The 27,215-nt window shown below is 40.2% G+C and overlaps 1 protein-coding gene and 1 long non-coding RNA gene across 3 annotated transcripts in view; one reads left to right on the plus strand and one right to left on the minus strand.

Moving 5' to 3' along the window:
* Nucleotides 1–554: 554 nt before the first annotated feature.
* Atf6 (bZIP_ATF6 domain-containing protein ATf6) overlaps nt 555–27,215 on the minus strand; it is a 41,750-nt gene continuing 15,089 nt past the window's right edge. The window contains exons 2-3 of one of the 2 annotated variants that reach the window (XM_020944606.2): nt 16,103–17,250; nt 555–2,085 (exon numbers count right to left, since the gene is read on the minus strand). In XM_020944606.2, coding sequence (XP_020800265.2) covers nt 742–2,085; nt 16,103–17,250 — 2,492 coding nt within the window. In that variant the 3' untranslated portion in view covers nt 555–741. The remainder of the gene's footprint in view (nt 2,086–16,102; nt 17,251–27,215) is intronic. The other variant, XM_086839818.1, reaches the window with a different exon arrangement.
* On the plus strand, nt 4,468–10,175 carry LOC147644862 (uncharacterized). The gene is made up of 3 exons (XR_015273224.1): nt 4,468–4,516; nt 4,576–4,639; nt 4,867–10,175. It is a non-coding gene; the product is annotated as an uncharacterized LOC147644862 (long non-coding RNA).

Below are 27,215 nucleotides of genomic sequence, written 5' to 3' on the forward strand. Positions count from 1 at the left end.
TCATTCTTAATTGTTTATAGAAGTCCCGGATATCCTATTACAAAATTTAGAAATGAAATTAAAGCTGACGTTGAAAAAGTACGCAGATAGATAATAATAAAGTTGTACTATTAGGAGATTTTAATATCTGCAGATCTTCAACGAGCGATGTTCTTGAGGAAAATTGGGATGGTTATAATCTTTTCTCCATTAATAATTCCGAAACAACAAAACATCGTACTCAAATTGATTGGATATTTTCTGACACTCAGATTCCAGAAGCGTTTGCCCTAGTATATCATACCCCTTATACCCAGTAGTATTTTTGTTAAATATAGAATGTAAGACAGTAAATAGAAATTAAATATAGCATGTAAGACAGTATTTAAGCTAAATAAGGATCTATTTTAAAAATTTTCAATGTATTTTATATATTTTTTGTTTGTATGTATTTTTTAACTTTAGTTCCCCTTCGTGGATTGAGACCTTGTCGTGGTGTAGGGGCTTAGTAAGTGAATTTTATACAAAGAATATTACTGAAACTAACTGCAATCCTTAAATAAAACATAAATAAATTATTTACTGCAAGCGTATTCGGCAAGCCGAAGTTAGCTTCCTTTCTTGTTTTATTTTACACTTAAGTTAAAATCTAGACATATATCATAAAAAGGTTTAATAATATCAATCGTTAGTACAGTTAACCATAAAGGAAATAACATGGAAATAGGAAAATTATTAGTTTATTGAAGAAAATAATTTTAATTAAGAGTGCAGAGATCCGCGTTGCCGTGTGTTCCATCTGGGGACCGGTATCCTTTTGCTTTTACTAATCACAGTTTGATTAAACTGAACCAAGCGTGTTTTTTCTTGTGATACATCTGCAGCAGCTTGGTTTTTTGGACCAATCATATAAAAAGAACGCACTTTCGGCTTATCGTTTATCATTATAGTGTCTTGTTCAGATATTGGATTAAATTCCACATCTTGATCCTTTTTTGTAATTGATTTCCACCTTGTATTGTTTGGCCGGAGCCCAACTGGGATCATAAAAGATTTCAGATCGAGCTCTTTAGTGTTAAAAACTTCACAGTCTACCTGCACAAACATAAAGTCGCCGTTATGTTCTTGTTTCCCTTTAGGAAATACCAGAGACATCTTTGGGCGAGCACTATTATTTTGTTTTGATGGTGGAAGGAATATATGATCCATGTTAAAGGATATTGCATAAAATGTATCATCTTTTCTTGTTAGGCCATTTATTAAGTTAATTTGTTCGCTTTTATTAAATACAATTTTGTTTAATTTTTTATCTATTTTTCTTTGTTTGCCCTGAATATCAGAAGAAAAATCATTAAGGTCCATAAACATTTTACGCTTTCCCTTATGCCTATTGTGTATTCCTGTTTTAAGATCAAGATACTCATTAGGTAATTTAAAGCCATCTGGGTTATCTTTCCCATTTGTAAATCGTGAAATCATACTAGCATTTCCATTAGCCAATTTATTTAAATTTTGGGCAAGTCTTAAATACTCCTCCTGAAGATTGAAGTTAGAAGTGTTACAGCAGCCAATGCATTTCGATGGATAAGCAAGTGGTGGAGGTTCATTGTAAACGTTATTTCGCAACTTGCTAGGATCTTCCTCTAAATAGTCTTCTTTGTTGGTACGCCTAGGAGAATTTAAAAAGTAAAGAGGAGGTACCTCCGTTTGATTTGATTTATGTAAATTTGACATGTGTGTTTCATTATATTCAGCATTTGATTCTCCCCAAAGTAACCGGCGACCAGTCAGGCTAGAATCTTTAAGGGCAGTTTCGAGGACATTTGTGCCTTCTTGAATATGTGACTTTTTGAAGTATGACTGAAAGTTTCCAGCGTTTAGAGTTACCATGAAAGCCATGGCAAATAACAGTGCAACGTTTTTTTTCACAGTTGCAGTACTGAGTTTTTGATTAGAGCATTTCGGTTTTGGGGCTATTCGTGTATTATGTTTTTCGGTCTTAGAGGTAGAAAACAACGACTGTAGCACAATTTCAGTAGAATTTCCGGTATTATGCTTGCTTTTTTCTTTAAGAGCAATAAGCTGATTACGAAGGTTTTTGTTATCCTGTGTAAATATAAGAAAAAAATAGTTATAGTTTTATTTTCTTTTATGTGTAAGTAAACAATTTATATTTTAAAACAAAGTAATATAGAAATTATAATCCCAATGTGCTCCCTCAGGAAAAACATTTATAGGTTCGTCTATGAAAATTGAATTAAGAACTAACATAATTCGGCTCCTGCCATTGCTTAAAAAAAAAATATTAGTCGCTTACTAAGGAATGTGACGAATAGAAACTGCAAACTTTTTTTTCTTAAAACTTTTTCGTATTTCACACCTTTTCCGCGGCGGAGGATATTTTGTATAACTTCGCCAAACTTCCCAGCCTGACCTCAACGGGCGGTTTCACCAACAAGGTAGAGGGCATGAATGCCACCAAACGGCAACACTACGAAAATGGTAAGATTACTGAGGCGCGGTGAAAGACTGTGCATGCGCGGTGGGAGGCTGTGCATGCGCGGCTCATGGAATCATTACTTACATGGATGGAGAAAAACCCTGAAGTGCCCATGCTCACATTTGATGGTACTGTGTGGCTAAATGGGGTCAGAATCCTGAAGTGGATGGATGACCCGACGAGAAAGTGGCTGACGCAAATGGTCTGCCAGCTGGAAGTGCTGTGAGAGGGGGTCAAGATATAGTATTGAACAGGGAGCTAATCCCATCCAATTCAAAGGCAAAGGTACTCCGAGCGCTGAAACTGAAGCTTCCAAACCAATCTGGACATTATGAGCCCATTACACAAAGACAGGGACCAATATGTAATCCTCCAGATAAACAAGGAGGCAGAAGACATCCTATATCCCAGATACGAGAAGTTGGCGTGAAGCATGGGTAGCGTACATCTGCGCCTCCCGGGGATAAGGATGCTCATATCCTGAAAGCAGGCGGGGTGGAGAAATACCTAATGGAAACCATCGTTAACGCCGCCCAGGAAATAAAGCTGGACGAGTCTTAAAAGGAGGAAGGCAGTAACCTGACGTTAGTACCCAGTCGGACTTTGCTTTATGTGGTGAGCGTTTCAGGACAGAAAACTATGTCGTGCAGGGATGGCCTTATACATGGTCCCCAGTTCAGCAAAGCGGCAAGCGCGGCATTCGGGTACCTGAATCGAACGCTTCTCGGTTCAACGTTAAGTTCGGTGTTGAGGTATTTCCCTTTCGGGATATTGTGATGATGCTAGAAAGTAAGAAAAAGCGCCTACTGGTAGCATCCTGCTACATGGCACACGACAGGCCAGGAATACCAAACCTCAGGAGTCTGGTAGTACCCAACCCGAAGGGTCATCAACTGCCCGTGGGTGCAGACGCCAACGCGGACCACAGAGTGTGGGGGAGCCACGATATAAACGACAGAGGTGAGTCACTTTTAGACTTTATACTTTCAACCAAACCAAGCAAACGTGAGGAAGGACACAACTTCGTAGGTCCCAACTCGTCAAACGTGCTGAATATATGGACTGATGTGCACGTATAAACATAAATATATCAACATATAAATGTAAAAATATATACAAGACATTCATGTCACCATGCAGGCCAAGTTCAAGTGCAAATGTAATATTATCACCCAGTCAGACTGTGATTGCCCAAACTGCATGGTCAGCGTTCCCATGCTGCACAAGTCTAGCACATGCAAGTGCATACTCATATTTCTCTTTCTCCCTAATAGCATAAGAATATGCATATAAGTGATATTCACAAGCGAACCGCTCCTCTGCCGACGGTAGCGTCAACTTCACGGGCTTATGCTGAAAATGAAATGGGTATACCTATGCAAATATTGCAAGAAATTTTCTTGCTCCAATAAATTTTTGTTTTGCACGCAAACTTTTGCATAGCTATTTCGACTGACGCAACCAAGATAGCGGTAAAAAAAAATGTATACAGACGACAGGCAACAATATTGCTGCAAAAAAATATTACAAGTTCTTTGTTTGCAGAAAAATGTTTTCACTCGTGTTTATACGTGCAAATTTGATGGCAGCAATCAACTTGCTGCAAATTGTTTGCATCGCGTGTTCCTAGCTTTAGACCAAAAGCTAAAAAACTGTTTAAGGGAATTTTCAATTAATAAAGAATGCTCGAGCTAAGTAGACCAATTTTGTGTTATGTTCTAAAAAGGACCATGGCTTAACTCTTTAAAAGTCCACGAATTACAATGTGTTCTATCCGCCATCGGTAAGCTAAAACAGAACCGTCGTACTTGTACGGAATGTAACTCCTAAAGAAACTTCTGTTTCAATATAGAGATAGCCCCAGAAGCGACTTAAAGTTGCTATCGAAGAAACCTACCATACAGAGTAGAGGTGGAGAAACATCGATGCGAACATCGATGACATCGATGTTTTCGAAACATCCGAAATATCGATGCTTGGCGGTGCAACATCGATGTTTTTCCATCTCTAAGGCACATAGAGGAAGACAGTCGAATTGTAAGTACATATCTCATTCAATCTCATTATAAATTATTAACAGAATATTGTTATTTTAGTTATACTTGTTGGTGGTGTTGGCGTGAGTGTGGTGGTACTTAAACATGAAGAGGGTTTTGAAAAGTAAGTACTAAATATGCGAATTTTTTTTACGAATGTTTGTATGTACATATGCATTTCTTCAGAAAAGCATTGTAGATGAATTTCTGCAAAAAAACCTTTTTATAAGCATTTCTGCCGAAAGGCACATGCAAATAACTGCTAATTTTTTTTTTATTTAAAACACCGATGTTTCATCATCATCGATGTTTTCGCCGAAAAACATCGATGTTTCTCCACCTCTATTACAGAGTCAGCTAAAATGCGACAACGGACAGTGGACTCAGGGCAGCGAGAAAGCCCTGACAAGACTAATGCAGCTCACTTCCCAGGACGCACAAAAGTCACCGGATGTCAAAACAAAAACATTAATGGGACCTGACGACTGGAAAACGGCTCCAAGATGGAAGGAGGAGTTAGAGCGGGCATACACTGTACATACCCTGAGATGAGGCTGTCGTATAAACTACAAAGCCAATGCAGCCTATTCATCAGTCCATCAGGAAGGCGGCAGAGATTCCACAGAGATTGTCCACGTGAGGCGGTCAACATGTTCATAGACAGTCAAGCGGCTATTAGACCAATGCAATCGTTAGCGGTCAGTTCCAAACAAGTTGTGGAAAACAGGGAGGCACTAGATGGGTTCCCATCCATCAAGGCATCGAGGGCAATGAGACCGCTGCCGTGCTTGCAAAGGAAGGCATCGGACGGACGAGCGGCAGAACGGAAAACGTTCCCGTCTCCCTTAGAACACATCAAAGTGAGTTAGCGAAATGCAGATGGAGAATAAATTCAAAAACCTGCAGAACATCTAAGATCATGTGCAAGGAGCGAAATGAAAACTCAGCCACTACGTGTTGCGTCTACCACGGCATGACTGTAGAATGCTAGTGGGAATTCTCACAGGACACTGCTTAGCTGCTGCACTTGCAGTCAAGCTAGGCATCACCGACAATAATAACTGTAGAAAATGCAATGAATCCGAGAAAACTGAAACTGCGCAAAAAAAAACCTTCCATACGAAGTACATCCCGACAACTAAGGGCCACATTGGCTTTTGCGTGGCCCCACGAGAGCCTTCCCAATAGAACACGTCATTCCAAACTTGTTTATGATTTTTTTTACACCATTAACGTTAACTTGGGACGTTTTGCCAAATATCTGTACCACACACCAGTATCAGAATCAGAGAGCGTATTTGTTTGCATCGCGGGCCACAGAATAGATCACCAAACTTAAGTCAGAACAAGAAAGGAAGCTAATATAATTATTTAATGAAAATCGGGAGACTATATCATATAGCTGCGTTAAATGTAGAGTAAATGTAGAGTAAAATGCCAAACTGTGAATTGTTCGGAGCAGACCGCTAGCGCCTAATCATGCGCGCATGGGTGTATGGCTGCATCTGCTGCGCTCTTAGCTTTTCTCTTTTCTTATCTACTTCTCTATCTCTTCTTCTTCTGTCGCCTTATCTTTTAAGCTTAGCTACATTGTAAGCGTTTTTATATATGTTAAAGTCATTCGATCGGTAGTTGCAGCTCCGACCAGAGAAGTGAAAACGAAAATATACACAGCATTTAATCGACCTATTCGTGCGTTCGTAGTTATTGCTCAAGGGCCGCAAGTTGGTTGTCTTCCCCATAAACATTTTGGTGACCCCGACGTGATTCTTTGGCTCGGAGCCTGCAACCCGCTGTTCGTTGTTTAATATCGTTTAAACAAATCACTTTGCTTCGCTGTCGCTTACTGGCATTCGGTCATAAGCACACAAGCAAACTCACACACATACCTTGTACATAACAAGCTGAGTGCATATAGCCGGCCGCTGATTTTCGGTTACATCGCGCTGTTAAACAAAATCTGTGTTGTGCCAAGCGTCGTAAATAGCGCCTATTGAACATATATATACCTATGCATATATAGCATAGACGCGCGTGTGCCAAAACTCCGCTGTTACAAGGCAGACAATATACAACAATAACATTGGTGCAAAACTAAACGGGTTCCTATATTCCGAAGCGGTCAGACATTTTCCCTTTATTGATTCTTTTAGCGTGAGAAAATAAAGATGTCTAACACGGAAAACTCGGTTCAGCATCAAAATGAGCCGCCAAGTGACGTGGACTTCTACCGAGTCAAGGCCCAATCTCTTTTGCGGCAATTAAGCTCGATGAATTATTATATAAACCCGGAGACTGTAGATCAGCTTAATGAAGCTGTTTTACTGGCGCGACTGGAGTGGATTAATTAATTAAATCTGGCCTTTGATTCCGCACAGACTTCGCTGGAAAAATTGGACTTTTCGGAGATAGCAAGCGACCATCGGATCGAATTCTCCACGGCGTTCATGGATGTGAAAGCGAAGATAAACCGAAGCGGCGCTTCGCAATTCGCAATTACCGGCTGCAACCGCTGCAAATTCAACATCCATCGACATTATTAATCATCCGGATCTTTCTTTCCGATCTAGGAACCCTCGGTTGCCAATTTTGGAGAGAGCTCGGTTCCATGGATCCTATTCTGATTGGCCGGATTTTATTGCGACGTTCAGCACGGTCATCGGAAATGATGAAGAGCTAAGTGATATTGAAAAATTACAATATCTAAGGTCAAGTTTAGGCGGCGTGGCTCTAGAGACCATACGTTCGATTGAGCCCTCGAATGCCATTTATAGAAAGGATTTGGATTTACTTACAAATCGATTCGATAATAAAGTTATACATTTTCAGGCACACGTACAGGCAATATTTGGGTTAAAAGGTGTCGAGAAGGGATCAGCCAAGGGTCTTCGGGAGTTAAGCGATTGCATGAATTCGCATCTGCGAGCAATCCGTACCCTGGCCACTACGCAACAAATCTTGGACGGATTGCTGATTCACATCGTCGCACGCTCGATCAGAGGACGCGGAAAAAATGGGAAGAGGAGTTGTCCATCAGCGATCTATCTACGTGGGATTCTATGGAGTCGTTCTTGTAAAGGAGGTGTAGGATTATGGAAAATTCGGATCAAGCCTTGGTAACGCAAACACCAAGCCAGCAGGTGGGAAAAGCCCTGCATAGGTATAGCTTCATTGCTTCAGTTGATAGCTCAAATCTTCCGCTATGTTCGTTTTGTGATTCAAGGGATCATTATTTGCCAAAATGCTCTCGATTTTTAAATTTGAGTCCGCATGTTCGATTTAGACAAGCAAAGAAGTTGCACCTGTGCCTCAACTGTTTGCGCAAGGGGCATAGTTTGCAGCAATGCAAGTCAACGCACTGCAAATATTGTCAATTAAAGCACCACTCATTGTTGCATTTTAATCAGGACCCATCTGTACCATCCACCACCTCATCTCTATCATCCGAACTCTCAGCCATCAACATAATTTTCATCAGCATTAGCATCATCACATTCATCAGCGCATTCGCTGGAGAATTTATGCCTTGCCGAGCAATCTTAGACTCGGCGTCCCAGCTAAATTTCATTACTTCTTGCCTAGCAAACCAGGTAAATTGGAATCATCGAAAGTCCCATACACTAGTCTCTGGGATTGGTGAAACTTCTCTGAATTGTGATAGGACAGTCGACATTGTTGCGCAATCCCGGGATGCAAGCTATCGTGCTTCATTCTCCGCGGTTGTAACGAACAGTATCACTGATTATCAGCCTCATTTCAACATGAATGCCACATCATTCCGCATAATATTTCGCTTCCTGATCCTTATTTTAATCGATCGGGACGAATAGATCTTCTAATTGGTGCTGGACTCTTCTTTGAAATAATGGCTACGGGACAAATTCATTTGGGTAGCGCGTTGCCAACCCTTCAGAACACAAAAACTTGGTTGGATCGTGTCTGGAGGGCTGCCGAATGCGTCAACTCCTCAGTCTGTATTAGCTGCCGTCGTCAAGGATCCTACTAATAATTCTGATGAGGGCTGCGGTAGCAAATCCAGCTGCCTTCTTGACTACATATTCGCATGCAGGATCACAAGCGCTGCTGACCGCATTTCGGAAAAGTTGTTAGCCAATTGGAGGCCACAAAATCGCCAAGCTAGCCGTTCTGCCCCACGTTGCCGATGAATTTGAAACAGTACCTCTTCCAGGAGGAGGAGTATGTTCTGAGCAGACCGCTAGCGTATGGCTGCACGTGCTGCGCTCTTAGCTTTTCTCTTTCGTTATCTATTTCTCTATCTCTTCTTCTTCTGTCGCTTTATCTTTATGCTAAGCTACATTGTAAGCGTTTTTATATATGTTAAAGTCATTCGATCGGTAGTTGCAGCTCCGACCAGAGAAGTGAAAACGAAAATATACACAGCATATAATCGACCTATTCGTTCGTATTTATTGCTCAAGGGTGGCAAATTGGTTGTCTTAACCATAAACAGTGAATGTAACATTTTAATTCTAAAACTGTAAATATAATAAACAAAAATAAAAATTCAGGAAACAATTTCGATTCCAAAAATATGTATGAAGCTTCGATTTTTTTACAATCCGATTTTTGTTTTTCAATTGTTACATTTAAGTTGTTAATTGAAGTAAATCATCTAGACTACTAGCAAACTTTTATAGAATTTTTTGCGACTGGGTATTGAACGTACGTCTTAAAGTTTTACAGTCCGACCGCTTACACATCGCGCGACGCAGACAACTAAAATTGCGTCGGCGATGTGTGCATATCGCGTGTGAGAGGGACAAAAACTTGCAACCCCTTTTAGGATATTTATTTTTTTGCTCGCTGGATATTTGTCTTTGCCGTTGCGAGGCGATCATGACTCGTGGCTCAGGGGTTAGAGAAATACCTCAGCACAAATTTCTACGTTGAACGGAGCTGCGTTCGCCATTGGTAAACAGACATAGAACGGCATTACTCGTTCAGAAGGCTCTTCACGCTTTCACCTTTCGTCTCATTGCAGCTCTGATTACCTGACTGTGGTGATGGTGGAAAGCAAAAAGAAGCGCCTTCTGGCAGTTTGACATGACAGGCCAGAAGGACCAGCAACTGCTCTTAGGGGTAGGTGCTAATGCGCTCCATAGCGTGAGGGAGCCCAGAAATAAACGACAGAGGTGAGTCTCTCTTAAACTTTATTCTAACATTTAGAAAGGTCCCACTTCATCAAACGTGCTATATATAACACTGGTAGCAGGATAAGGTTCTATTGTACCAGAATGGAGGGTCCTCGAGAGACCATCCTTCTCAGGCCACAAGTCCAATACGACTTCCTTAACAAACTGTCTTCAGAAAACCCTAGAAAACTAACTGCGGAAAGTTCATGAAGACAATCACAAGACTCACGACCTCCCCGGGTGAGATCTGCGGAAGACATTGAAAAGTCCCTAGAGACACTCTTCAAAGAATTACTAGACACGTACCACGTATCATGCCCGATTTGGAAAACTAGGAAGAGAAAAGTTACCAATGAATTGAATTTCGGAAGTTTCTATCGAATACACCATATAGACAACAACAGACAGTGGACTGAGGGCATCGAAGAGACCCTGGCAGCACTTATACAAACTCACTTCGCCGGGTTGCACAGAGGCCACCGATGCCAGCAAGCCAGGACCTAGCAACTAGAGAAGAGCAACTGACACCAGATATTATATTCTCAAGTAGAACACACTGGGACTGGATGGAATATTTCCAGCTATGCTCTAGGTGACCAAAGAAGTGATCTCCCCATGGCTCCAAGCAATATTAAAAGCTCGCTTAAGAACGGGCTACATTACTATCCAATAGTTAGGAAGATATATGTGAGTAAGCGTATAAGGTAGGAATCACTATCAACGGATAAGATGGACCCCATTCTCTTTTCCAAGAGATATAACGTGCCACTATGGATACCCCTAAAAGTTACCAGAACCACAACGACGACTCCAGCTACCGACGCTGTCTTCTAACAGATAGCACCAGGACGAAGGTTCGCGTAGTGTTCCAATATCAGTCTGATCTGACTTCTTCTGGCTTTTTCAAATATGTGTTTAAAGTTTAGATTCAAATATGTATTGGTAACATATTCGGAGCCAGCATCTTTTGGCAAGTGTCATCATCTTGGGTTTCATTTACGTCGACGATGTGCTCGTAGCAGGTACTCTAAGACCCCCGGCTGGAGAGATGGAGAGATGCGAGAAGAGAACTGGAAGATTTTAGTACGGCGAAAACTTTTGGGATCCGTTGGTAAGCTATATTCGATAGTTTTAAGTGGGTGACCTCCAATCAGCCTACACAAAACGAGAGGTTTTCTCTTTGATAGCCCAACTTCTCGATCCACCTCCTTTCGTAATTCGTGCAAATATTTTTCTTTCCGCAAATTTGACGACGGGAGTTGGGCTGGGATCAGCCGCTCGCCATTAATCTCCTAACCGAGTGGCAAGTGTTTCTAAAGGGTATCCAACCCTGAAGGACATTCGGATTCAGTCAAATTGCAGTACCATGCGTTTTAGGATAGCAAGTTCTGGAAGTCTCCGCAACACAATGTGAACTATTCCACTCAACGACTTTTTCCTTTTTTCACACTTTTATTAAATTCACTGCGAGTATCTGGTTGTCCTTCTTACTCTGCTGGTTGCGTCCGACTAAGAGACCTCAATTATTACAGACTTCACATTCTGCTAATTTGGTGTATTCGCACTGCGCCTGCGTCACACGCTACAAATTACATTATCTAGAAGTGTCTTGTTATTGTATTGCCAAATTCAATTCGAAACGCATATACTTTGGTAAAACTCATACGTTATAGTAGGATTATTTTTAACATATAAATGAATGGATCATTGATGTTTATTTTGATTAGTTCTAACAGCCAATATATATCTCAAAATTTAAAAATTTAAGGGCTATAAAGTTCAAGTAACTATAAAAATCATTAAAGCTAAAGAAATCGCAAAAGCTTAACAAATAAAATAATTTGAATTATGAATTTAACTTATATATTAATAGACATTTTGGTTTCGATTTGATTAAGATAAACAATAAAGAAAGGGTTTTAATTTGAAAAGGTTTACAAAACGTTCGTTATTTATTTCGTTTATTTATATTGTTGAATTGAGAAACTTGAGGTGTTTCCCGACGCATTTTGAGATCTTTAATATAACATCGAAAATAACGCCTGCCGTAAAAGCCGCAAATTAAATAAAGAAATTTTTACCAATATAAAGTATTTACAAGAAAGGAAGCTAAGTTCGGCATTTTCCTGTACATTTAACGATCGTTTCTATTTGGACGTTGATGCACTAAGGTCAGTACATTCAAAAGGCCCGTATGACACCAGGCACGTGCCTGTTTGGGTTAGGTGTTAGTAGGCGCGATGGAAAATATAGGACAGAATACGAGGAAAATTTACTACCGGCGTGCTGCCAGATTGTTAGCAACAAGTCAGCACTTTCCACATCACCATGTATAAGGTTAAAAATAAAGGTTATCCCTAGCATCGTTCTACGATTGGCTAAGGACGGCAAGTTTATTAATAGGAGTCTACTACAGTAGGAAGGTTATCTTTGGTTTGCATCCCAATTTAAACCGCATAGAGCGAAAAGTAAAAAGTTCTTTTGAACCGACTCAATGCGTTTACTATGGACGTCGTACTGAGGGCTCCAAACGCAGCATCCATATTCTAAGATAGGACGAACTAAAGAAGTATATAAGGATTTATAGGGGTCATTGAATTCCTTCGACCACCGTTTAATAAATCCAAGCACACCCCTGGCTCTATTCACCATAGACGAAATATGATCAATAAAGTCAAGTTTTGAGTCCAAGCGGACGCCAAATCATCAACAGAATTAAGTCTTTCCAAAGAGCAGCAGTTCAGCGTGTAAGTAGCAAGCTTAGGAACGACACGAGAGAATGTCATTAGCTTGCATTGCGAGCCATTTAAGTTTAAAAAGTTTACACGGCACCAAGTTTGAAAATTATTGTGATCTGTTTGTAAATCGGACTGGCAGGCAACGTCATTGTATTGCACTCCAAGCTCTGCAGTTGGTCAAGACTTTGGGCAGGTCATTTATAAATAATGTAAACAATAAGGGTCCCAAATGGCTTCCTTGCGGGACGCCAGATGTAACCCTTAGAACATTAGATAAATTATTCTTAAAGAGGACCTTTTGCGTCCTGCCATTCAGATAACTTGAGATCCAATTAAGAAGATCACTTGGAAAGTCCATTAAATCGAGTTTTCTAACGAGGAGAGAATGGTTAACAGAGTCAAATGCTTTACTGAAATCAGTATAGATTACATCTGTCTGACAATTAGTATGGAAGCCCTTTATAATATAGGAAGAGAGCTCCAAAAGATTCGTTGTTGTTGATCTTCGCTTAATAAAACCATGTTGACATGGAGAAATAACTGAACTACAATATAATGGCCAACAACTTAGAGATTCCTCTATAATTGCTGGCATCCAATTTACTACCTTTTTTGTGGAGAGGAATAATACACGATTCCTTCCAAATAATGGGAAAGTGGGGGGTTTCTAAGGACGAGGTAAACAATTTCAGAAGGGGATAGGGCGTCGGCATAATACCTGAGCACACAGCCAGGAATTCCGTCGGGACCTGGCGAATAAACTTGACCCGATGAAGATCTAAAAGGAGAGAGCTTTCGTTTAGGCTAGGACAGAAAATTAAGTTTGATTTGGGTATGTCGTAGGAATAGGTCTGGTGTAGATTCGAAGAGCTAGAATAGGTTGTTTGAAAAAACTGCGAAAATAGATCGGCTATTGCCTGATCATTATTTGCATTAGTATTTTCAAATGAAAGCGAGGAAGGGTCTGTTTTACGCTTACGTTTAGTGTTAACGAAATTATAAAACTGTTATGGGTCCTGTGAGAACTGGGCCCTACAACGAGTTAAATAGTTTTTATAACACTGCGCGTTCATCACGCTAAAGTTTGACCGAGCTGATAAATAAGATGAAAGGGCAGATTGAGAACCGGTGATTTTAAATTTAGCATACAGTCTAGATTTTTTATTTTTAAGTCGGCTCAACTCTTTAGTAAACCACGGCGGTTTATTCGAGCTTGGCGGATAATATAACGGAACACGTTCAGTAAAAAATGAATTCATGGCACTGTAAAAAATATCCAAGGCAACAGCCATGTCAGTGCACATGTATAGATCAGACCAATTGAACTCGTTTATAAAATTATTCAGCCGTTCAAAGTCCGTTTTGCGAAAACATAGGACTTTATTGGCGGGACGGTCAGAAATATTCTGTACGTCACACCCAATATCAAGAGTCACATCGAAAGTTGGATGATAAGGATCTTCGGGCTGCAGAGGCGCCACCCTTGCTAAACTGACTCTCGCAGGATCAGAGACGAAGCAAAGATCGAGCAAGCGCTGTAAGGAATTTCGAACATGGTTGACTTGAGACAGCGAAATGTCAAACAAGCCAGCGATAAAGTCATCTTGTGTAGGTGTATGGAGAGTATTGGTTGAATATATTTGAGCACCAAATAGCACCAGGGATATTAAAATCTCCTAGAACTACCAACTGGTCTCTAACCAAAAGTCTTTTTCTTTTTCTTCGCCTCAAACTCCTTAACAACGATGTACTCTATCTTAATTTTTTCGGCTCTGGTTTTGCCTTGTATAAAGGCGAGAACATCTTCCGATGTTTGGTCAGGGAAGAACCGCGAGACAAAAATATGTCTCGTTGGTAGAACAGCTATAAGGGCTTTTGGCAAGGCAGATTTGTTATCTGCCGTGCCATTGTCGGCCGGTATTCCGGGCCTAACACCCTGGGCAGATATATTTGTGTGCACGGGACTTTGAGGGGTCAATATTTGTGACCCCCCAGGGGATAAAAGAGAAATCACAGGCGGTACGGGCACTCCCGCTGCATATTCGGATACCGAATCTTTTCTAGCGCTCGATCTCAGCACTCTTGGAATTAATGCTGAGGTCGAGGGCTGTGCCGAGGGAGGCTGCTGCTGAGAGCCCGTTGCAGGTAGTTGGGGTCCGTCTACATGCTGCCCACCAGTAGCAGTTTTTTTGCGCCTAGGAGACTCATTTAGTAGCGTAAGGCTATTAAATTGGGTGTCCAGCGGCAAGAACATATCAAGAGTTTTACGAAAACTCGTTAAAATGCCCTTAAAACCGCTTTTGGTTTGCCGCATGAAAGACATCATCTTTCTACATCGCGACAGGCCTCACAACAGAAACGCAGGCCGATGTTTTTTTTTACATCGTCCACCGTCCGAGCTGCTACTCCAATACACTTGGCGTGCATGACGTTGTCGCACAGCCAGCAGCCGATTGTAAGGTCACCTAAAGCAATTGCCTTTTTGCAGGTTTTGACGAAACAGACAATATTTCCGGACATTATATGGACTTACCACTGTACTTGTACTTTGAAAAAATAACAACAGAGCTATTAAGAAAGAAGTGAAGAGTCTCAGCGAGAGCGAGAGAGCGGGAGAGCGAATGAGATTAGATGAAGAAGTGAAGAAGTGCAGCGGCACAGCTAAAGCGAGAGAGTGAGAGAGCGTGGGAGATAGATAGATAAAACGTTTAGCTGTTGCGACGGCGCAAACAAAAGCTTGACGAAAAAGGCACAAAAAGGAATGCAAAATATGCAAAAGCTAACACTAGCAGCACAACTAAATTGGAAAATAAAGTCAATTATGTACACAAATTAGAATAGCTGCATGCACACGCGAAGTGAACGGGAAGTTATAAACACAAATTAGAAAATTCAAGTTAACCCCGGTGGTTAGAATCAATCTTTTTTACAAAACGATAGCGCAAGAAAAAAACACGTCCGTTCACTTGGAAAGATGAAATATGAAATATGATAGCTATATGACATATCCGATTTTCATAAAGTTGAATTCCAAATTCTGAAATATTAAAAAAACGCAATTTCTCTGAGTACATGAAAATATAAAAAACATCAAAGCTTTAATTTGTATTTTTTTTGTAATATTTTATTGATTGTTCCCATTAAAAGCCATATGATATGGTAGTCCGATTTTTATAAAATTAAAAACGAAATTGTAGAAATCGAAAACTAGGCTTTTCTTCAGATAGCTTTGTAGAAGAAACGGATAGACGAACAAAGCTAGATGGACTCGACTTCACGCTGCTAAAAAATATATACACTTTATAGGGTCAAAAATATTCCTTAACTGCGCTGCAAACTTTTAACTAAAATAAATAAAAATGCAAGGGAAAAACAACGACGAGTTTTTGGGCTATATTTGTAGTTTTTGCGCTTTCAAACTCAATTGTACCTTGTTATCTTTGTTTCGTAGTAAGGGCTTAAATTTTTACTGGCAATTTGAAGAAGCTTAGAATGAAGCAGAGCTAAAATTTCGATGCCGTATGAGTACGTCAATATAAGAACACAATAAAAAATGGTTAAACTGGGAGTTTCCTTATAAGCAAAACTCTGACTTAGTGATAATCTAAGAAATGTTCCACTTTATTTTTAGCATCATAAGTATTAATTCTTATGATCTTATAATTATTTAATTAATAGAATAACGTCTATACTTACATCCTTTAGAAAGTAATTTTCTTGTTCAAGTTTATTTATTCTTGTTTCCAGTGCGACTACATATTCCTTTCTTTTTTTTCGGGATAAGTAAGCAGACTCACGGTTTTTAATTAATCGCTGCTGTTTTTTGTACATCTTTTCGTCAGCTGTAAGACTTTTTAAGAAGTCAAACTTGGGGCTACCATTTGTGTGTTTTAACATTTGACTCACAGAGTGTTCTGCCTTTTCTTGTTCTTTCTTTTTTAAGTTTGATTTAGGCTCAATTTTTAACCCCTCTATTTTAGTTTTCTGTGTAACGTTTTTTGGAATATTAACATTTATCTTAGAAAAAGCCTTAGCTCCACTTGGATGTATTTTTTGCATTAGCGATCTATAGTCCCGCGAAGACAAAACTATAGTCTTTGGCTTTAGTGGTGCACCAATATTTTTCGTTTGATCTGCCGATAGATTTGTGATTTCTGTACTAATGTATGTTTTATTATTCATTAAATTAAAACTGGGAGCAATTGGATTATTTTGTGTATTGTTAGAACTTAAAGAATTAAGTTCCGCCGAGGATTGTGGTTTTAAATATTCTATATCTGATAAATTTGAAAAATTACTGCCCAATTTTATATTAAATTGTTCATCTTGGGGTTTAATAAATTGTTTAACTTTAACTGACTCAACAATGACTTGGTCAAGCGGCCTATTTAATGAGGCATCAGATATATCACTCTGAACCCCACTTGTTGAGCTCCCACTAGAACTGCTGCAGCTTCCTGTAGGAGACGGTGTATTACGATCATGTGTATTTAATGTTTTGCCGTCACATCCCAATTGACTGATGTTAACGTAATTTAAGTAGCTGTTTAGATCGTCAACATTTTCATTTTCATCGACAAGGGACACGTACTTTGAACTTTCTTGGATTTGTTTAAAATAGGGAAGTTCAGACATTGATGATATTGAGTCCAAACAATAAGTTAGGTCATTAATTTGATCAATATGATATATTCCCGAAATGTCGTGCTCATTTTGAACATCCCGTAATAATTCATTTAAGTCCGGTGATGTGTCGATATGTGCTTCAGATGAATTCAATATATCGTCAAAAACATTATTTTTATACTCATTTTGTGTGGTTGTTACTAAGGGCGACAGATCGTCTGAAAATATAAATAAAATATATAATATATTGAAGCTGTTCTGGTAAGTGTTCCATAGGTAAGTAAAATTATATATATTTTTATTATGTTTATATGGCAGGTTATTCAATTTTGGGAATGTTTCGGATTCCGTCAAATTGCAGTACCATGCGTTTAAGGATGAGTCACAGGACGTTGGCTTTTTAATTTCCCCGAATGGAGAATGCAAGTTCTTCAAGTCTCCGCAACACAATGTGAACTGCCCCACTCAACGACCTTTTCCTTTTTTCACACTTTTATTAAATTCACTCCGAGTATCTGGTTGTCCTTCTTACTCTGCTGGTTGCGTCCGACTAAGAGACCTCAATTATTACAGACTTCACATTCTGCTAATTTGTGTATTCGCACTGCGCCTGCGTCACACGCTACAAATTACATTATCTAGAAGTGTCTTGTTATTGTTTTGCCAAATTCAATTCGAAACGCATATACTTTGGTAAAACTCATACGTTATAGTAGGACTATTTTTAACATATAAATGAATGGATCATTGATATTTATTTTGATGAGTTCTAACAGCCAATATATATCTCAAAATTTAAAAATTTAAGGGCTATAAAGTTCAAGTAACTATAAAAATCATTAAAGCTAAAGAAATCGCAAAAGCTTAACAAATAAAATAATTTGAATTATGAATTTAACTTATATATTAATAGACATTTTGGTTTCGAATTGATTAAGATAAACAATAAAGAAAGTGTTTTAATTTGAAAAGGTTTACAAAACGTTTCATATTTGTTTTTGGTTGGGTTGCGAAAATTTAGGTGTTTATCGACATTTTGAGATCTATAATAAAAAATTAAAAAAAATATTTTTACTATGTTTATATGGCAGGTTATTCAATTTTGAGAATGTATGCTTGTCTTTAAGATTAAACCAGTTAATTTTAATATAATTTTTTTCATAGTAGCAAGTTTTGGCATTTTGGAAATTGGGAAAAATTTACTTTGAAAATATTAAATATGTCGAATTATGTTCGTCTTCAATTAAAGCGAAGTGGGTTTCGAAGTTTACTCCAGTTTACTGCAGTACGCAGTTAACTGATCTGTCGTCCTCATCGCTTCTATGTCAATGCCTTCGAAACACATTCGGCGACAGCGACACAACGCTGTCGACTCGCTTCCCAAAACTACGCTACACAAACTCAGTACAATTATAAGCTGATGCAATATTACCATTCTTGTGAAATTAGTATTTCTGACGAAATACCCGAAAATGTGTATTCGTACACAACTACGCAGTTTCAATGCGCTGACACGGCCATCCTGACCCTAACACGACCTCGTGTAGAAAATAACAGCATTAGAATTTCTCTTTCCTTCTTTTATTTATTAGACTGAACATTAAATAGTTTCATAATAATATCCAATTTTGCAATCTTAATTCACAACAAATTATCATATTAACAATTTCACAAAACAGTATTGGCTTTCATAACCATCATTTTCATCAATTCAATTCAATTTATTCATTCTTCTTCATTATTCACTCTTATTGCCACAAAATCAAATGTCCCACACGCCATGATCAAAACAAACAATATGTATTGCACTTGTGATTGCATTCTATTTTATGGTTTCAGCACTCTGCCGTTTCCGTTGGCCAGCAGTTCAACTTCGTCACCCTTCTTGGTGTACTTCACTTTTTTCTTCCATACTCTTAATCTTCTCAGTACTTGCATTTTCACTCTCTTCACCTTCTGCAACGGCTATATTACCTTCAACAATATTATCATAATCATCACACACATTTACCTCTTCGGGCACTTGCCCCTATGGTAATTTTCTTAAATCCTCATGTGCATATTTATAATTTCTTTTATTGTTTAAGGACTTTAAAAAGTATCTGTCACCTTCAAGAACTTTTACTGTTTCAATAGGCCCCTTGAATTTCGGACTTAGCTTGGTCTGGTGTCTTTCTTCGCTTTTAAGTAACACAAAATGTCCTACTTTGTGATTTGTTACTTTTGCCTTCTATCAAATCGTTCTTTATCATAAGCTGCATTGGCTAACACATTCTTTGCAGCTTGCGCTCTTACGTTTGGCAAATCAATAACATTTTCTATGTCACTAGGTGGAAGTAATCCTAATGGGCGTGCTACCTTTCCCAGTAACATTTCTAAAGGACTTGCTTTCGTAGTGCGGTTTGTTGTACAATTGATTGCCAATTGCACCTCTCCTAACACATCCTGCCAAGACTGTGTTCCAGTTTAAACCGCCGTTAACATATTCATTAACGTGCTTATGGTTCACTCCACCTGACCATTAGCTCGACTTGCACCAGTGGCTATCAAATGCAAGTTTATTTTTTGATCTGAACAAAATTGACTGAACTTTGCGCCTGTAAAAAAACCTTCCCTGGTCAGCTAATATTCGGTTTGGTACTCCAAACAATGAAGCAGTAGTTTGGACGGCTTTTATGCAACTCTCACTGTCAAATTTAAGACTATGACTTAGATAGACATATTTGGTAAACGCGTCTACCTGAACAATAACACACTCCTTCTGGTCACTCTTGCCACTTAATTTTTCTGTTATATCGATGTGAATAGTGTGCCAAGGAATAGTGGCTTTTGGTATTGGGTGCAACACAGTCTGTATTTTTCCTAAAGTGAATTTTGATATTTTGCAAGTGATGCAGTTGTCGACAAATTTTTTTTACGTATTTTGACATATTGTCAAACCAGTAGAAATCGTAAGTTTAATGTAATGTCTTCTCAAAACCTAAATGCATTATTGACTCATGAACTTGATTTATGACAGACCATCTGAAACCTCGTGGCACCACTGGTGAACAACGCATTTGCCCATTTTTCTGTATTTTTCGATGAAGAACTTCTGCCCTTAGTTCATAGGTTTTCGCAATATCTCCAGGCAGAGAAGTTTTTAAAATGTTTAACTATTTCGATTATGTCCGAATCTCGACGTTGTTCAGCAATAACCCAGTGGCTTGAAATTTCAGCTAAATTTACTCTTTTCTCTTCGACCGTTTTTGCGGTTAAAGTAGGCTTTGGTGAAAGAGGATTTCTCGACAAAAAGTCAACATGTGCCATTCTATTCCCTTTTCTATACTGAAAATCAAATGTGAATGACTGCAAATAAGCCCACCAACGCTGTGCTCTGGGAGTTAAATCGTTTATTTCTCGACGCCTTTAGCGAGTTGCAGTCAGTATAAACGACGAAGTTCCTGCCCAACAAATAATGTCGAAAATATTTAATGGAGTTCACAACCGCTAAGGTTCCCAACTCGTTCGAGTGATATCTTGATTCTGCCGGTGAAGTTGTTTTCAACCGGGATATCAGCCCAAACAACGATGGAAGGCGTGACTGCTACCACCGGCGGGCACGGAGGGGAGAAATCCTCTCTCCATGTCGCCAGCAGTCACACCTCTGATTTGACGGGAGCAGGTCAAGTCAGTTGTAACGCTACTGCCAAAATAACTACACACAGCAGGCTAAGCAGCACGGGTGCCGTTGTGTATACAGACTCGGACCTGGAGAGCGTGCAGCTTTCGAAAGAGGAGGAAGAAAGCCTTCTTCACTCGCCAGAACCAGGCACCAGCTCCCCGCGTTCAAGCGAGTGGAATAATGCTAAGGCGCAGTACAAGCTGCCCTTCGAATCCAGAGCCGGCTCCTGACAAAAGCTGCCCTATCCGAAGAGGAGAAGGTAAAGCTTAACTGAGCCGACCAAAGGATCGAGGTGAGCAGCACTCTGCTAAGCTTCCCAACATGGCATCAACGACCGGTTTCGCCAACAATGTGGAGGAGATGCTTGCCACCAAGCGGGAACGCTCTGCCGAGAGTCCCATAAAAGACACTCCGGCGAGCAAGCGGCAACGCGTGCCCAAGGAAGCAGGCCCCCCCTTGAGGGCGAAAACCCAAAGAGAAAGGAAAATCGCGAAGGCCAGTGAGGTGAGCAAACGACATTTGATCGTGGCACTTATTGACAGGAGCGATGAGAAAGGCAAGATGACCGAGGCGCGGTACAAGACGGTGCATGCGCGGCTTGTTGAGTCATTAGTTACATGGAGGAAGACCCTGTAGCGGACATGCCCACATTCGAAGGTGCCGGTGGCTAAATGGAGTCAAAATCCTAAAGTGTATGGATGACCCTACGAGAAAGTGGCTGACGCAAACGGTCGGCCGGATCGAAGCGTTGTGGGACGGGGCCAAGGTGGAGGTGGTGGACAGGGAACTAATCTCATCTATCCCAAAAGCGAAGTTACTTCCCCAGGCGCTATCCAAGGGGACCGAGCGCTGAAGCTGCTGCAGCGTCAGAATCCCAATCTCCATAAGAGCAAGGTAGCGTCGGCGGAGCTCCTAAATGCCATGGAGCAAGGGTCCGCCGATGTAGCTCTAGTCCAAGAGCCATGAATTGCCTCAAGCAATACCATTGCAGGACTAAAGTCCTTAAATCCTAAAATCCTTTAGTCCTACACACCATTGTTAAGCAGATACAGAACCGCCGTAACGGTACGGAAGGGTCTTCAAGCTAACCTTATGTCTCATTACAGCTCGGACGACATGACTGTTGTGTTACTAGAAAGCAAGAAGAAGCGCCTAATGGTAGCTTCGTGCTACATGGCACACGATAGACCAGCTCCACGGGAAGAACTCAGGAGTCTGGAAGAACATGGCTCAAAAGACCAGCAACTGATCGTAGGTGCAGACGCCAATGCGCACCACAGCGTATGGGGAAGCCCCGACATAAACGACAGAATTGAGTCACTATTAGACTTTTTTCTCTCTAGCAATTTAGATATAGCAAACGTGGGGGAGGAACACACCTTTGTAGACCCCACCTCGTCCAACGTGCTCGATATAACACTCGTAGCAGGACAAAGTACAATGGTATCAGACTGGAAGGTCCTGGAGAGACCAACCTTTTAGGATCACAGGTACATACAGTTCCAATGCGGATTCGAGCACTCTCCAAAACCAACAGTCTTTAGAAACACGGAACACCGCAACACTAACTGGATAAAGTTTCAAGATATAATTTCTCTTAAACTCGTGACTAGTCCGGGCACAGTAAAATCCGATGAAGATATGGGTGCATATCACGCATCATGCCCGATTTCAAGAAGCAAGAAAAGGACCAGATCACCCTGGTGGAACAAGGGCCTCTCGCTTTAATGCGATAACCTCAGAGAATTCTTCAAACTCGCCAAGCAGGCGAAGGATGATACAATAAACGAGGAATACAAAATCCTGATCTGAATCTACAAGAAAAAAATACGCAGGGCACAAAGGAGCTCTTGGAGAATCTTCTGCTCCAACAAAAAAACGGCCTAAGAAACGGCTAGACTACGGAAGTTGCTTTCAAAGCGACCCACCATTCAGATACAGCTCAAACGCGACGACGGACAGTGGACTGAGGGCAGCGTAGAGGCCCTAACATCACTAACGCACGCGCACTTCCCAGGTTGCACAAAGATCACCGATGCTAACAAGCACCCAAATGAATTCATATCCTCTAGAAGAATTCACTGGGCTATAGACTCCTGCGCGGGGATAAAAGCGCCAGGACTAGATGGAATATTTCCAGCCATACTGCAGGCGACCAAAGAAGTCATCACTCCATGGCTATACGCAATATACACAGCTTGTCTTAGTACGGGCTATATCTTAATCCAATGGAGGACCTCGAGGATTGTCTTCCTGCCTAAAGCAGGAAAGAGCAGTCACGTCAGTCCTAAGGACTACAGGCCGATAAGTCTCACCTCCTTTCTACTCAAGACGCTAGAAAAGCTGCGGGACGTATACATCAGAAACGATGTGGGCAGATCACTGTCAACCAGCCAGCACGCATACACAAAAGGGAAATCAGTGGAGACGGCGCTGTATTCGCTAGTAGCCACCACTGAAGGAGCGCTGCACAACAAGGAGTATGCGCTCGGAGTCTTCGTAGACAAGGACAAGGTAGGACTCAGTATCAATGCGGATAAGACGGATGCAAGGTACCGCCATGGATCCCCCAGAAATAAATACAACCAGGCTGACCCTGAAAACACCAGTCAAATACCTGGGCACTGTACTGGACAGAAAGCTGGCATTGAAGCCCAATGCACTAGAGAGGGTAAAAAGGCCACCATTGCGCTATATGCATCCAAGATGATGCTGCGCAGATCATGGGGCCTCATACGCGCTCTGATGCACTGTGTCTACATATTGGTGGTGCGTCCGACTTAGCTATACGGGGTCTTAGTATGGTGGCAAGCCATGGAAAAGAGGACTTACAAAAAGCTTATGGAGAGAACCCAGCGGCAGGCACTGCTTATATATATCTGGGGCGCAGAGGTCAACCAAAAGCTGAAGAGACTATAATTGGAATTGATCCAACTGACCGCGGGGAAGGCTGCACAACGCCTTGTAGCGCTAGGAAGCATGTTGACAAAGGATACGAATACGGTTCAATTGGTCGAACCATGAGCAGTGTATCTGACTACATGACGCCTAGAACTTGCCCGGATGTGAAAACATGAACATTTATGGGACCTGAAGACTGGCAAACGGTTCAGGACCCTGCTCGATACCTCAATATTTACACTGACGGCTCAAGATGGAAGGAGGAGTTGGAGCGTTTATATACTGTACATACCCCGAGATGAGGCTGTCGTATAAGCTACCAAGCCATTGCAGCATATTTCAGGCGGAAGTCCTCGCCATCAGGAAGGCGGCAGAGCTTGTGCAGGAAATAGCCCGCACATGTGAGGCGGTAAACCTGTTCGTAGACAGTCAGGGGGCGATTAGATTCATGCAATCGTCAGCGGTCAGTTCCAAAAATGTGCTGGCAAGCAGGGACGTACTATAGCACGACAACGTCAGTGCGGATCTACTGTATTTCCAGCCACCAGGGCATAGAGGGAAACGAAATCGCAGACGAACTTGCAAAGGAAAGAGTCGGACTGGCTGAAACTTTGAAGCATCTCATCTGTAAATGCTCAGCCCTAACGCAGGCAAGACTAAAGCACCTAGGTGCCCCAGTACTGGTATCACTTGTAGATGCCTCCAAGAGGTCGACAGGTGAACTACTTGCCTTCGCAAAAACTACCGCGACCCTAAAGGACTTCAACACCGCGTAAGATTCTCCAGGACCATGTGAAAAACAACATCCGGATAAAGAAGGGCCATACTGGCCTATAATTGGCCCCCTCAGGAGGGCCGTCCGGTGCAACCTAGCCTAACCTATATAATATATATTGTATTGATTCTCAGTCATCGAAGTTCTATCTGCAAGGGTATATAAACTTTGGCGTACCGAAGTCAGCTTTCTTTCTTCTTTTATTTACCTTCGAGCCTTTGACCTGTCTCGATATTCCAAAAAGAACAGACGATGACTATTGTCTGTTTTTTTTTTTAATATCAGTATTAGCCGTCAGGTTATACTTTTTTCTTTAAACATTTTAATGAGGGTTTATGCTTTATAAATGAATTAGTCACAAAGTAACAAAAAGTTCTTTACAGAAATACTTGATTACAAATACTTATAAATTTATTATTTTCAACATTCTAAAACGTAGTATTTAGATTTCTTTTTTTTTTTGTAATAAACAATAAAACTAATGAAGTGCTTTAAATTAATTATTCAATTAAAAACAAGAAAGGAAACTAACTTCGGCACGCCGAAGTTTATATACCCTTGAACTTCGATCACTAGGAATTAATACAATTTAATTATATATACTTATGTGAAAAAAATAAATATGTAATGCTTGCTTTCATTTCATACTTATATATTATGTTTACAGTTTTACATTATCTAACGATCGTTTGTATGGCAGCTTTATGATATGGTCGTCCTATTTTCTTAAAATTAAAACCTAATTTTAGAATAATATAAAATCGCAAATTTGATAAAAATAATTTATAATTGTATTAATTTCTCGATCGTTCCTATGGGAGCTATGTATATGATATAGTAGTACGATTTTCTTAACAGTTTACACAAATTTGTAGAATAATATAAAACTGTGCGAGCAGTATTAACATACGGGGTCCTAGTATGGTGCCCAGCACTAACGACGGCAAATAGTATATCAAAACTTACAAGGATACAAGCAGTGTATGCGGAAGAACTTTGCTCATGAAATGCTGACCATAATGCCGATAGAATTGTTCGTAATGGACATTGCCACCCAAAGCGCAGTAACACAGAAGGCCAACAATTGCTGGAGGGCACGGCAAGTTACTTAAAGGCATCAATGTACAATCCAACGGAAGAATCGACAAACTGTCCGCGGAGATTACTTCGGTCAGGAAGAACAAAGGAAGACTGGAGCAGGGACAGGGTAATCGTAGTGGACGAGGTATCCTTCTACGGCGACGGTTTTTGGATGAACTACGCTAAGCATGAGGGATTGACTCGGCGGTCTTGCAGACCACCGCGCATTATACGTTTAATTCCGATTCAAAAAACAGCTCTCTAATCTGATAATCTTTAATTGTATTAATTTCTCGATCGTTCATATTACAGATACATACTTGATATATTCGTACGATTTTCAAACAAATCTAGCATAATACAAAATGACTATAGCTCAAGTTTTATGCAAGTCTGATGAGAACTGAAAAAGTTATTTCAGTTGTATTAATTTCTCGATCGATCCTATGGCAGCGATATGATATTTTTAACAAAATTCTAGAATATAATTATTTTGATGAGAATCTGTTGAAAAATGAAGCAACATTTTTTTCTAGAAATTTTCCGATTGCAGCTATCCGGCCGGTTCTAACATATATACGAGTGCGAGTATAGAAGACTAACTGCAAAGTTTCCTTAAGATAGCTTTAAAACTGAGTTTGCAAAGAAAAGGACAGATGACTCGGTTGTTGACACAATCTAGATAGCGGTAAAAATAATGTATTCAGACGACAACCAAATAATATTGCTGCAAAATATTTTGCAAATTTTTTGTTTGCAGTAAAATGGTTTTAATCGTGTTTATACGTGCAAATTGAATTGCTGAAAATTGTTTTCTTGGCGTGTACCTAGCTTAAAAGCTTAAGCTCTCACTTAAATCTAATCTCGCCGAAAATCAGCATATCTGCATAAGTATAAAAACATCACGCGATCTTCTTCTCTGAATGTCTGCGCGTTTTTATATCTTATGTACTTAGTTATAGTTGAACTTTACCCACAACTGCTGGCTTATCACACTCCTTAAAAAACGTAGTCTTAAACCGCTACCTAATTAATAAACTCAAAAAACATGAATGCAGTCTACTTGACCCACAAAAATAAAAATTGCCTTTGAGTTTGACTTTCTTGAATAATAAAAGACAAATTGAGCAGTTTTTTCATGATGAACCCAATAATGCATCGGACGATTCAAAAAACATTGCAACTAAAGCTTGATCGTTTGGTAGCTACTTTCAACCACTTTATGAAGTTCTCCGATGACTTAGTGGCATTCAACATGGAAGGATATGAAGACCCTGGCTGGGATATACCCAAATACTAAGCAAAGTTCCACCCCGCAAACGCTATATTTAAAAAAGCCATAAACGAAATGGAAAAGATCAGTCTAACTAACATTTTCTCAAGTATAGTGGAAGGTTTATTTGAGGAAAAAAACCAACTTTTGGAACAAATTAATTCTTCATTGGAAGCAGCAGCGGTTCCCACAAGACAAATTGAGCAGTTTTTTTCATGATGAACCCAATAATGCATCGACGATTTAAAAAACATTGCAACTAAAGCTTGATCGTTTGGTAGCTACTTTCAACCACTTTATGAAGTTCTCCGATGACTTAGTGGCATTCAAAATGGAAGGATATGAAAGCCCTGGCTGGGATATACCCAAATACTAAGCAAAGTTCTACCCCGCAACCGGTATATTTAGAAAAGCCATAAACAAAATGGGAGGTTAATATTATGGAAAAGACCAGTCTAACATTTTCTCAAGTATAGTGGAAGGTTTATTT

This window comes from Drosophila serrata, unplaced genomic scaffold (assembly GCF_035046125.1).
Source record: "Drosophila serrata isolate PLE 108 unplaced genomic scaffold, ASM3504612v1 contig_82, whole genome shotgun sequence".
Classification (NCBI taxonomy): Eukaryota; Metazoa; Arthropoda; class Insecta; order Diptera; family Drosophilidae; genus Drosophila; species Drosophila serrata.